At 34.2% G+C, this 13,085-nt stretch overlaps 1 protein-coding gene across 1 annotated transcript in view; it reads right to left on the minus strand.

The window, feature by feature from the left end:
• CNGB3 (cyclic nucleotide gated channel subunit beta 3) overlaps window positions 1-396 on the minus strand; it is a 58,395-nt gene extending 57,999 nt beyond the window's left edge. The window contains exons 1-2 of the mRNA XM_031058503.1: window positions 220-396; window positions 30-105 (exon numbers count right to left, since the gene is read on the minus strand). Of these exons, the coding sequence (XP_030914363.1) occupies window positions 30-105; window positions 220-396 (253 nt within the window). The remainder of the gene's footprint in view (window positions 1-29; window positions 106-219) is intronic.
• Between the last annotated feature and the right edge of the window lie 12,689 nt (window positions 397-13,085).

Below are 13,085 nucleotides of genomic sequence, written 5' to 3' on the forward strand. Positions count from 1 at the left end.
TAATCTTTGAAAACTCGTAAATTACTGACCTTGTTGCTTTGGTTTAGGCTCTGCTTTATTATTGGCTTCTGCTTTCTGTGGTTCATTTGTTGTTTTATTTTCATCCTTAAAAAAATACACAAGATTAGAAACTGTAGATTGCCATTGTTGAGAATGACAAGGGTAGTTTGATGTCTGCAGCATTTTTGTAGGAATTTGATTAAGCTACCACACACTGACCATTGTTCCTGGGTGTTGTCTGTGTTTCCAGATAGATTTGCCAAAGGCCTTGTGGTGGATGTTGAAATCAAACCCTGATATCTTCACATCCTTGGTGCAAACCCAGCTGCTTAGCTTAGAGTTCGCAGAGTTGTCTTGTTCAGTGCTGTCCCTCACAAGCATCTCTGAGTTAGTCATGATTCTACCTGAACCTTCTGTTGGGCTAACACACCTGGCATATTTTGAGCTACCTTACCACAATGACACATCTCAATCTCTACAAAATACTGAGATGGTATCAACTTTCACTGCAAAAAATTAACTTCCTCCCACACTCGCTGACTTAGATCCATTGACCAAATCCTTGTGTACCTGTACCTTCACTCGTCTCAGTTTTAACAGAGTGGCCTTTGGAGGAAGGAGTGAGATGTGCATGGGGAGTCCTAGGCCTTCACAATACTATGGAACAGCACTGTGTTAATCAAGACCATCAGCATTTGTTATCCCATGTAGAATGATTTTTCCTGGTGTGCAGCGTGCTTATTAATAGAGAAGGGTGTGGGGTTGTATTAGCATATGGAAAAAATATTTGACATTAGGATCTTTCAGATCTTCATGCACTTTTTTTTCTTTTCCATTCCTAGGTCAGTGACCTTCTTTTTGTTTGTGTTTCTGAGAATAAATAGGTTTGTTTTTTGTGTTTTTTTTTTCCTACGAAAATATTTGTGTTTTCCTGTCTGTTTTTATTCGAAGAATCAGGCACTGAAGTTCTAATATACATATGTATAGAGAACTAAATTATAAATTTTATATACATATTTATATGTAAGTATATTAAAATTCCAATCCTTGAGTATGCAAAGTCTGTGCATACTCAAGGCTTTTGCATGATAATTTGTTGTAAAGGTTGTTTTCTTTGTTTCAGGCTCTCTCCTAATAGTATAAGTACATAAATTAGTGCATTAATCAGTATAGTAACAATTTATCAGATATTATGTACTTTCTTCTCTTTCTTTACCCTTTAGATGGTATCTCCATGCAGGCAAGAAATGTCTTAATCCCTAATCCATTCATGTGCCTCCATTTTAGCAGAGTTTTGAAGAATGTAGGCTGATGGTGATACAACCTGAATGTTGTGCTGATGTACAAAATTATTCTCACAAAAAGACTAATCCTTGTCTTCAGTGAAAGCTAAATAGATTTGTTTTACTAGAGCACTTTGCCAAGTGAGGTATCAGTCTGCACAGAACTAACCTGTCGACATTCAGGAGTTTTCTTCTTTCAAAACATTATTTTATTGACAGAAGAATACTGAACTATAAAAGCATGAACAATGCCTGTAGATCTGCAGTATATAAAGGTTATTGAACATAGACATTTTTGCCATTTTTTTGTGGATGACAGTATGGATATGCCAACTTACTTAAAATTAACTTTATAATGGAGAGGTTTTGACTGTTTCAATAGGCGTGAATGATTAATAGCATGAATGATTAATATCAGGCTGATATTAAAGAACCTTTGTCACTTCCATAATTTTTTGGTAAAGCCATAAATTGTTGTCATTTTGTCTTGTAAAGTTTTGATTATGTCAAGTTGGAAAAAGCAAAAATGTTTTTTGGAAATTATTGGGAAAAGATAAAAGTTCAAAGGCAATGAGAGAAAAAGTACTTATCATTTTGCTCCTGTTTAAAATGTTTCATTAATTAAATAGAAAACAAAGAATTAACTTTTACAGTGAAGAAATAGTTTATAAAAATATAGACTGTAGACTAACATGACTTACTTTATTTATCCAAGAGGATTTGCATTATCAAAACCAAGCTGAAAAAAGACTTCTTTTAAAAGATACTAAATTACTTTGTCTTTCCAGTGTTTATCAGGAAGCAGGCTGATATATACCTGCATGACATTCTAATATTCAGAAAGGACACACTGACATTTTCTGCCAGAAGGAAACAAGATGCATAAAATATATCATCATATGTAAAGCAGCAGTACCTCTATCTCTAATTCTCCATTTACAATGTTGATCACGACCTCTCATAAGCCTGTACTATTTCAGGTTATCTCTATTTGGAAAGCAGCTTTCAAAAGGAGAAAATTGTATTTTCTTCATAAAGATGGTAGGGTAGAAGAGAATAAAGAAATTTATTTCATTTTTCTAAATAAATATTGATACCATATTCAGTAATTATATTTGAAATTATAACCTTTGGTATTTACTTACATAAATACATTCTAAACAAAAAGATACTATTAATGAGTCTGTAACAGACAAGAAAAACCATACCTGGTCTGTTGATGCCTTTGGGGGTGGAGGGGTACCTTCATTCTTGCAATCTGCTATCTCAGGTGCTAATTTTGGTCTAGAAAATACTGATTTTAGTTTTCTAAACATCTTGCCTCTTCAGCTCCCCTGAAGCCTCTATGACTGTTTTACCATGAACAGGTTTATAGCACGTTTTCTTGCCACCAGTAATCAAGCCAATTAGACAGTTAATCGGGTTTAGCTCTGATTAGTGCCTTAGAGAAATTTCTTGCACAGTCTATTTCAGTGACATTTTTTTGGTCAACATTAACACTTTTTCTTCTTATCTTGTAGAGTAAGTTATTTGTAAGTTATTTTTAGTCTTAACAGTTACACCATATACAGTTCCACTTTTTATGCAAGAAGTCAGAGGAGAGTGATTTTTTTTTTCTTTTAAGAATAAACCAGTGTCTAATCTTTTATGTAGAGATAGAACATATGTTTAGAGATAAGGTTTTAAGTTGTTAGCATATCTATAGTTTAGCCAGGAAATGAAAATATTTAATTAATAAATAACCAACAATACAATACCTGATGCCTCAGAGTGTTCAATTTCTTTGCAGTCCTGAACTTATTTTTAAGTGAATGACAATAAAAGGTCTTCTCTTGGGGGTTGTTTTGGCAACTTTATACCTTGTCTCATTCTTCTTATTTGAAAACATGAAAAAAAAATGTCCTTAATTTTCAAATGTGTTTACAGGCAATACAATTTTTGGTGTCTTAGAATTTTGAGAAGAATAAGTGTTAGGTGAGTGAATATCCTATAAATTAGTAGAACATAGTTTATAACTGGGACATGGTGTTGAGATTCTATAGGCTTTGGGTCATCCTATATAAATCAGGTATGGTTTAGTTTATTGGTAAATTCAGTTTCAAGTATCTCTAATGCCATGTAGATTAAGCTCCTGTTGGCAAGGATCTTTACAAATTAATTGTCTCTTTTTATCCTTAATTTTAATTTATGTATTACTAGTCTATGCCTTCACTTTGAGCTTTGAATTGGAGCTAACAGCTAACAATTGATTTATGCTGATCATCAAGGCATCAAGAAGTACAGAAACCTACTCCTCTGATTTATGCTTTAAATGACATATTTAGCAATTACACAATTACATTGAAGTATTGAAAATGTCCCTCCTTGGAGTTTATCATCTGGCAAGGATGGTTTTTAATCCTTATTCTATCATAGTAGTAACTCTAAGAATGAACCAACAATGTTAATTAGATTGCAAGTTCTTTCCTTCCAATGAAACTTATGAAGAAAACCTTGTAATAGTTGGCCAGACTTCAGTTTTGTGACTGGGAACCTCCCCCCAGTCATGATTACTTCATAGCTGTTAGATACAGCAAGAGCTCAGAACCTCCCCTTTTTATTAGCCTCTATGACCTGATTTACTTTAAAAGCAATGCAATTCTTGCTAATCTTTCACATTGTTTTTAAAATTAGTGTTTGAGTGAGTAAATTATAAATTAATATCTAAAGTGTTTTCACTTTTTTATGCAGGTCTGGACAACAGGTAGCTTCTTCTGGATGTGAATTTTTACATCACCTCATAGCAGAAGAATCTTAGACAACAAGTTAGTTTTTGAAATTTCTTTTGTGAAATTTCAGTGGATTAAATTGACCTATTCAGATAACTTTAACAATAGCCACACCCAAACCATATTTGAATACTGAGCCTTTTTGGGAGTAACCATTTTCTCATTAAAAAAAATATTAATTTCTAAAATCTTTTAGAACAGGTAGTTTTGTTCCTTGTTTATTAAAAATGGTAAAGTTCTGCATAAAAAACCATAATGCAATTAAAATATGTAGCATTCATATGTAATCTCTCATAAGAAAATATATATCTCTCAAGAATTTCTGCAAAATTATGACCAGTCATCTTTTTAAAAACATGAAGCAATATGTTCAAATACTTTTTGTAAATATAGTGTTTACGCTTTATAATTTATAATTAAGAGGCATGAAAAAGGGATGTAGCAGACAGTAAAAGGAAAGTGCCATTGGGAATATGTGCATACTATGGAAATCCACAGTTAATGAATGTTAGATTTACTTAGTCTGTGACTAATTAAACAAATGTTCAAAACCCCTTCATATGATCTGATTTTGTAAAGAATAAGCAGATTACAACAAAACTTATATTTTGATACCAATAGAGGTACAAATTCATGTCTGACCCTGGTAAAATGACTGATCTGCTTCAATGTATCAATTTTTTTCTATGTTCAATGGCTATTTAGGTATTTTACCACATTTTGAACATACTAAAAGCACATCCGTGAATTGAGCACTGTGATGCACTGTTAAGTAAGAAGATTAAGAGTGCAGCAGAAAAGAAGATAGATTGTGTGCAGTTAGCTTCTTAGCTACATTGGCTTTGGCCAGGGCTTGCTAGGTGCTGTATTTATGGTAAACCCCAGAGGGTATAGAGATTTCAAGCCTCCCTCATATATTCTTTAGCTACAGAATGACTACATACTATATCTATTATTGATTTACCTCCTATCCCTTTTTTATTTTTTTCTTCAAGGACATATTTGTTTTCCAGTAAAAAATGTGACGTATGCATTGGCTTTTCAAACTTTTGATAAGATTCTTATTCAAAGGATTTTATTTTCAATCTTATAGAGAGCAGTACCTAAATCATAAGAATATACAAAAGGAAGCGTGACTTCTTCTTCTGAATAATTAGGAGAGTTGTTAATTGGAAGAGATTCCTTTCTTTCAGGACTATTTCTTGAGGCAGTTTGGTTTGGTTTTTATTGGTCTTTTCTTGCCTGGAACTTGTAATAAAATGTTTGAAAGCACTGTGAGCACAGATTTAACTCCCAGTGTAGTTAATAGGCATAGATTGAATTCCAAGGACTGATTTTCATTCCTCCAAAGGTAGTGTCATTTGCTCCATTTGTTTGAATGTAGAGATCAATAGATATCACTTGGAATCTTTATTTTGTATTAAGTCATGTGTAACATTTTAAAAAGATCAATACCTGGGTTTCACTTCTGCTCAGATATTCTCTAGATGCAAAATGTAGTGTGTAGATGTTTTTCATAGGTATCTTCCTTCAGTTTATCTTTCTGATTTAAGGATGTTGACAGCTAAGAGTAGCACATCTTTCTTTAGAGCTCTGTAATAATAGTCAGACAAAAGCTGAATCTCAGACTTTTTATAATTTTTGCTTCTTCAGAGTGAAATATCTGAAAATTTTCACTATTTCTGTGAGTTATTGAAAATTATAACAGTAATTTATCTGTCTTCCTTAATGCTGGGGTTTTTGTTAAAAGACTGTTTATTTTTTCCTTAGATTAAAATTGGTTTTGGAGCTCAGATTGTTTATATCTACTTATTGTCTTCTTTTTTAAACAGAGGTGATAATATCTTCTAACTAACTCTACCTTAATAAAGAAAATGAATTCATGCATTCAATGGAAATCTATTTCCTTAGGAATATTATCACAGTCATGGCCAGATGTATGTATTACAACTTTGGTATTCAGTGAGGTATTTAAAGAAATTACAAAGATTTCTTACAGGATGATTCCTTCACCATTTTAATATATCTAATTTTGCACTGATTCATAAGGCTTTTCATATGTTGCAGTTTATATGCTGCCACAAATCTTCTGCATCCTAAGTTTGAGGCAATAATAAGTCTTATGGTCTGGAGGAATCTGAAAATTTGTAATAATCTTGATTGTATGGACTTCAATGAATGCAGGCGTTCCTTTTAAATTCAGTTTTATTTTTAAATTCTGATCCTAGGATTTATTCAGCTTACAGCAAAGAGATCGAAACACTTCTTCGGCAATATTCTGAAAAGAGACAAAATGTTGTTATTTCCTATTCCTTTTCACAGTCCTCTATATAAAATTACTTAGTAAAGTTGAGAGCCATATCCTAAAGGTTCATTTTCTAGAGCCTGCAGCAGATCCTGGCTAGCTTTGAGTATGATCATAGAATCATGCTGTAATGTGATGTGTGGGTTGTAGGAGGTGACAAAATGGACTGTCAGCCTGCCAAAATTATAATGGCTGATGCCACTTCTTGCTAGTGACCTCTTTTGATGAAAGTGACACGTGAGTTAAAGGAGTGGGATTTAAGACAGAAGAAAAATGCAAACCTCTTTATGTTTAGTTATGACATTCATCTGCAGACATAATAAAAGCTGAGGAAAGGTTCTTGTCTCCTAGTAGAAGGTACACTTTCCCTAGCATGTCTGGCTTTTTTTCTTATTTTTTTCCTGTCTTTTTTGGCATCTCTTTTTTCCCTCAGAGCAAAAATAAAAAAACCCAGGCACCATAAATAGATGTTTATGTCTGTATTTCTTACATGTCCTTATGGGCAGAATTTCTTTAGTAACATCATTGTCACTGCCTAAAATGTGACTCATCACATGAGAAAGCTTTATCTGCTAAGCTAGAGCTCAATAGTGTCTCACTTAAATAAGTATTCAAAATTAGTCTCTGAACCTAAAGCTGAAAAGGAACAGACCCTCCAGAAAGGTAGCTGCAAAAACTACTTGGAGGATTCTCAGCCTGGGCTACATCACCGAAAGAATGAGGAGTCCTGCAGACCCTCCACGAAGACCACATAATCTCAAACCAGCAAGTCAGGGTCTCCTCAAGTACCTTCATGGGTGCACAGTATTTGTTTGGGATGTGAGAGAGGTCACTCTCATGTCAGAAGCAAACAAAACCTAAAATAGAGTGGTCTCATGCCACATTCAGCCATTTAGTCACCTTATTCTGCTGGGGTCATGGTCCCCTTTCTTTTCCTATTTTTCATCTCTATGAAGAACAATAGATTGCTATAAAAGGAAATAAATTCTCTGTCACAACATTTAGATGGGAAATTGCCTGTATGTGGTCTGCTGGATATTTCCCAGGGGAAACCCTCTGTGTGTAAGGCACTTCAAGGGAAACTGAAGTAGTTCAAAATATGAAGTTCAAGAGATAGAGTATTAAAAAATATGCTTGTGCTGGTTTAAAACCCAGTGGGAACTTCAGACCCACTCAAGCTGCCCCCCTTTCTTCCCATCCAATAGTGGATGAAACACTTTGAGAGAGTAGAAGATGGAATCACAATTTGCTAATAAATTGCAATAACCACAGCAACATGAATGAAAATATACAAAAGAGAGTGTTTTACCCACAAAAGGGTATTTACCATGGAACAAACAAAAACACCTGCTGAAGAGAGTGCCTGGTGTGGTTTTCCCAAAGACAAAAATGAAGACTGGCCTCTGCTGAAACCATGCCATGACGTTATAGGTACAGAATTAAACAATGTTAGAAACTGTACAAGAAACCGTTGTCTCTCTAACAACAACAATGTGAGACGAGCTCAAACATTATTCTGTACTGTTAAATTTTTTTGGTGAATACATACTGCACCTGCTTACAGTAGGAAAGTTGACAAGGGCTCCTTTGCTGAATGTCTTCAGTAGGAAGAGCCAGGAGGAAAGCAGGGAGGGGAGACAAGCTTTTCCTTCGAAAGGTCTGACTCCTGGACTGGAGCCTGAATTTCAGTGTGGAGCTGCATGGACTGCCTTTGCACCAAATTTAAAAACCTTTACTGAAAACTACTTGACAAGTAGTTTTTTTTCTGCTGAAGGGTATTTACATCAAGAGTTAGAAAACTGAGTCACTTTGGTAAAATTATTTTCCCTCAAATGTTAGTAAGAGCAGTAAGGTCTCTGAACTGTGCAAGCACACACTAAAATAATAGGCTGTCAAAAATTTCAGAAAAATGTCAAGACTTTCAAAAATGTGTTTCTGCTGCTTTGTTTTCAAGCCTTATAAAATAGCATTAATCTTGAATGCTTCTTATTGTTAAAAAATTTGATATTGTGATGTTGGTTTCAGAACCACTGCTTTACATGTATTTTATACTCAAAAGAAAAATGCAAAGATTATTCTCTAGTAACTATATTTATGTATTAAAATATGATTTCACACCAGTCTACTAGGTTATAATTTACTTATTTAACCACTGATCATTGCTTCTCTTATGTAGATCATTGCTTCTCTTATCCATGGATAACAAGGATGGTAGAGTGGTAGAAAAGAATTTAATTTCCTTAAATAAAACTCTAACAAACATTGGATGAGTTTGTCTTTCACATGTGTGAGTGCATCAGGAAAAGGAAACTTCATTGTACTTGAGAAGAAGAGATAATCTTGAACACCTGGATCTCAAATTTTGATAAGATTTAAGTCTAAATCCTTCATTTTGGGATTCAGAACCATCTAATATGAGGTGATAAGGAACCCCCATTAAAAAAAGGCATTTTTTCTTTAAAAAAATCACAACACAAAATCAAAAATCCACAGCCAACAAACTGACCAACAGAATACAAAAAACAAATCAAATCAATGAAATAAGAAATAATTTTGCTGAGAATACTTGCAGTACATAATCTCATTCTTGATACTGGGTTTCTGTCCAATATCATCTCAACATTTTGCAATTATATTCTCTTATAGGAGTAAAGTGGAGGTGGGGAGAAAGAGAGAAGGAAATAGTTTCTTACACTGAAAAATATCTGAAGGTGATCAGGATAGAATTGTAATTTCATGTTCAATATCTGTGGGCTTTTGAAAATTCCTTTTACAATAAAAATGAGAGTTTTAAGAAACAGAAGCAAATGTGATAACTTAAGTGATGTAGTCCCCCTATTTTTTTTTTCTTAAGACTACTTCTCAATTACTTTAGTTATAAGAGCTCGACATACATTCTTGAAGAGGGATTGTGGAGATGATGATATGGCTTGATTTAGATGAAAAAGGACCCAGAGATTCAAGACAGGCACCTGTGGGGAAGACCAGAAATAAGTGTGGGGGAAAAATATCTGTGGCCACTGTACTGTCTTGCAAGCAAATGATCACTGTGGGAAGGGGAGGAATAGAGGGTTATACACTTAGGGTCTTTCGTGCCAGCAATATTAACACTTGTGTATGTTAAAATTTCTATCTGAGGGAAATGGAAATAGAAATTTGGTTATAAATTGCATCTCTTGTGGAAAGCTGAAATTCATCTTGCTATCAAAAGAAGAAAAACTCTCAGAAGTGTGTAATGTATTCCTCTAAAAGCATCATATTTTCCATGTACCCTCAGAGCATCCTATTCCCTCTGCAGTTGTGCTAAGCCTTCTGTTTCTGCTAACATAAATATTTAAAGCATGTCACCAACAGAAACTACCTCATCTAGTCAACAACATGGTAACAAACTGCAAACTGAGTACTGCAAAAACAGTAGTGCATTAGCAGAGAAAAAATCCCAGCACCTTAAACATGGAGGTAGTTTGGTGTAATTGATTAAGCATTGAACTGGGACTTAGCTCAATTTCTAGTCAGTCCATCAAATATTTGCATTTTTCCTTTGTGTATTTTCCTCTCCTTAAAAGTAATTACTGTCTGAGAAGGTTTTCCCTGTCATGCAGAGATCAAGACTAATGTATATTTTTTAAAACTCTAGTCCTTTTTTGTCAACTTTTAGAGTTGTCATGATTGACAAATAAGTTTTTTGGATGGAGAAACCTCTGGTGGAAGGAATAGGAGTTCTAATTTTTAATTCATTGTTAATGGTACTTAACACTCCAGTTTCCTCTAATGAGATAGTGCATTATGAAAACATTCACATTAGGAAATATTAACTCTTTGCATAAGTAGCTTGGCTCAGAAAAGTAGTGTCTAACATAATTAAACTGTTCCAAGTTCTGTAGTGGCTTCTGCTTTCTCTTCTCATCTTCTTTTGAGAGGGAGCAGTGAGAATATTTTATTGCAATTATCTTGTGAATTCTATCATAAGCTTAAATCCAGGACTTTGGTTCTGACCTCTGACAAAAAGGGATTCATATTCATAGTTCCCACTCTTTCATAATTCTAGGCTGACCTTTGGTAAAGATGAAAATAACTATCTTCAACATCTGCTGTTGAATCAGTATAGCTGTTTCTATTATAACACAAAGATTAGAAGGCGAGCCAGAGCAAGTGTTAGCCCTGCACTTCCATCATTTGGGAAGCACAGAGCAGACTGGTAACTTCCCCTGTAAAGACAGGAAATTTTGTATAAATAATTTCATTTCCACTTACTGGATAAAATACAAAAAACTTGTAGGAGTGAAAATCAAATGGAAATATCTTTTAATAAGCCTTGACTCTAGAGTAATCATGACCTGAGCAGCCTGTAGTTCAAGAAGGTCTGGTGTTAATAATGGACTTGATTTAGCAACTCATTTGATTCAATAATAAAAGGCAGAAGAGCAATGACTCCATAAGCAAGCCAGGCTCCATTTCTAGTTTCTCCTGCACTTCTCTTTTGCAAGTATAACATTGATTATACTTCTGGTAAAATGTGATCAGCTCCAAGGGAAGTAGTAGAGGCTACTGTTGCTAGAGACACTCCCATTATACAGTGAGATAGATTTGCAAAGGGTATTGCATGCCCAAAAAAAAGTCCTTTATTGGCTTGGTTGACCTATTCTATTCACTTTATGTTTGCAGGAAGGGGTTTACTTATGTTTAGGTAATGCTGTGAAGAATATATATTCCCATTTTACTAATATATTTTGGGGCAATGTGAATGAAAAGGTGTTCTTTACTTGCAAATTTTAAATTGATAGGTTGTTCCTTGCACATCCTCTCCTAATGAAATATAATTCATCAATATTTGACATTTCCATCCTACAGATGAGAAAATTCTACATCTATTGGGGTCTGATAACCACAACAATTTTTTAAAACCTACCTGATTTCTCTTCATTTTAGTTCATTATCTCTTTAACCTCAATATTCCCACCTCTCCCCAAAAGCATCTTTCATTAGTTTTGAGGTTACCTCTACACAGCTGTCAGATAATTTAAGGAGAAGGGTAGCTTAACTTTCTTTAACTCAGTGTGCTGAAGTAAGCTTGTACCCATTTGAACATCAGTCTGTCTCCTGTGTCCCTATGTACCACTGGAATGGTTCTTGTGGGAATACAGCAGTTGTGAAAGACAGTTACTTTCCTGAGTGATTTTTCTACTTGCCATCATCTGCCATACTTTTTGATTCTGTTCTCCTGGGATATGTGCATGTGGATATATCTAAAAAAGGTGAATTCCTTCACTGAAGTTGTAAATTTAAAAAAAAGTGATGCAATTAGTTTTCTCTTTAAAGTTCACTATGTCCATAAGTCTTTGAAAAAATGTATCTTAAATGTTAGGAGTTATACGTGAATGTTCTTGGACTGCAGTAGTGTGTGCTGGACAGAAACCTAGGTAAAGAGATACTAAAGGTGATATAGCATGTTTGGTGGTAAAATGCAGCAAAATATTTGCTTTTCTAAGTCACTAGTACTTCTATTTAAGGATGAAAAAAACTTTTAAAGAACACCTGAAGAATTTAAAGGAATAAAATAGAGCACATCTTTTCTCCCCTTCTGCAGTAGACTTTGCTAATATATTTGATACCATGTTTAAGCTTGTTCTTGGAAAAATGAAAGTTCTTGCAATTTAGGCAAATAGATTTATTTAGTATTTAAAAGCTCAATCAGTGCTGTACAAGCTGGAAAGAAGCCATTTCCTTTCTGTTATAGATTTAGCTTGGTTATGGTTCTCACTGCTACAAAACTGCCATTTCTTATTCAGATAAAATATGACGTTTTTCTCTCCCCAGCCATTAATCAAAAGCACTAGTAAGTTCATGATTAAGCAGTTTATAAAGAGCAGTAAATTTTATCAGGGAGAGAGAAGATTTATATTTCTCTTTAAAATTATAGTTTTTCCAGTTATAAAACAGCAGAGCAGTAGTCGCTTTTCCTTCAGATGAAATCCTGGAAAAGTTCTTAGTTATAACTTTCCTGTTTGTTTATAAATTTATGTTTGGTCTTTAGCGAAGACCTCATATTTTTAAGGGCACCTGACTGATAGAGAGGGACTAGAAACTGTGAGCTCCAGGGTAATCCCATTCTTCTACTTCCCTCATGTATGTGTATAAGAAGAACGTGGAGGACGGCATCTCCAGTTACCCATGTTTTTGCACCTTTGTATTGTGAGAAACGTTTCTTCCTTAGATTAACAAAACTTCCCCTCCTTTTCACCCCCAAATTAGTGTCAACCCAGAAAGCCATGAGTCATGTTATCAGCCATACAGTTATTAATTTTTGCTTGCATAATGATCTGAATTTTTCCTCTTTCTTTCTTTCTTTCTTTCTTTCTTTCTTTCTTTCTTTCTTTCTTTCTTTCTTTCTTTCTTTCTTTCTTTCTTTCTTTCTTTCTTTCTTTCTTTCTTTCTTTCTTTCTTTCTTTCTTTCTTTCTTTCTTTCTTTCTTTCTTTCTTTCTTTCTTTCTTTCTTTCTTTCTTTCTTTCTTTCTTTCTTTCTTTCTTTCTTTTCCATTTTGCAAAATGTCTCTTAAATCTTCTGATTTCCCTCTTCAGCTTGTTTAAAATCAATAAACATTATATTCATCTTTGGATATTTGCATAAAAGATCACATCAGGTGTTACAGCAGGTCTCCTTCACCAACTTCCTCACCCTAATTTATTTTCTGTCAGAGACAAAGCAGCCTGTACAAGCTGATGGTTGTG

This window comes from Geospiza fortis, unplaced genomic scaffold, assembly GCF_000277835.1.
Source record: "Geospiza fortis unplaced genomic scaffold, GeoFor_1.0 scaffold7, whole genome shotgun sequence".
Taxonomy (NCBI): domain Eukaryota; kingdom Metazoa; phylum Chordata; class Aves; order Passeriformes; family Thraupidae; genus Geospiza; species Geospiza fortis.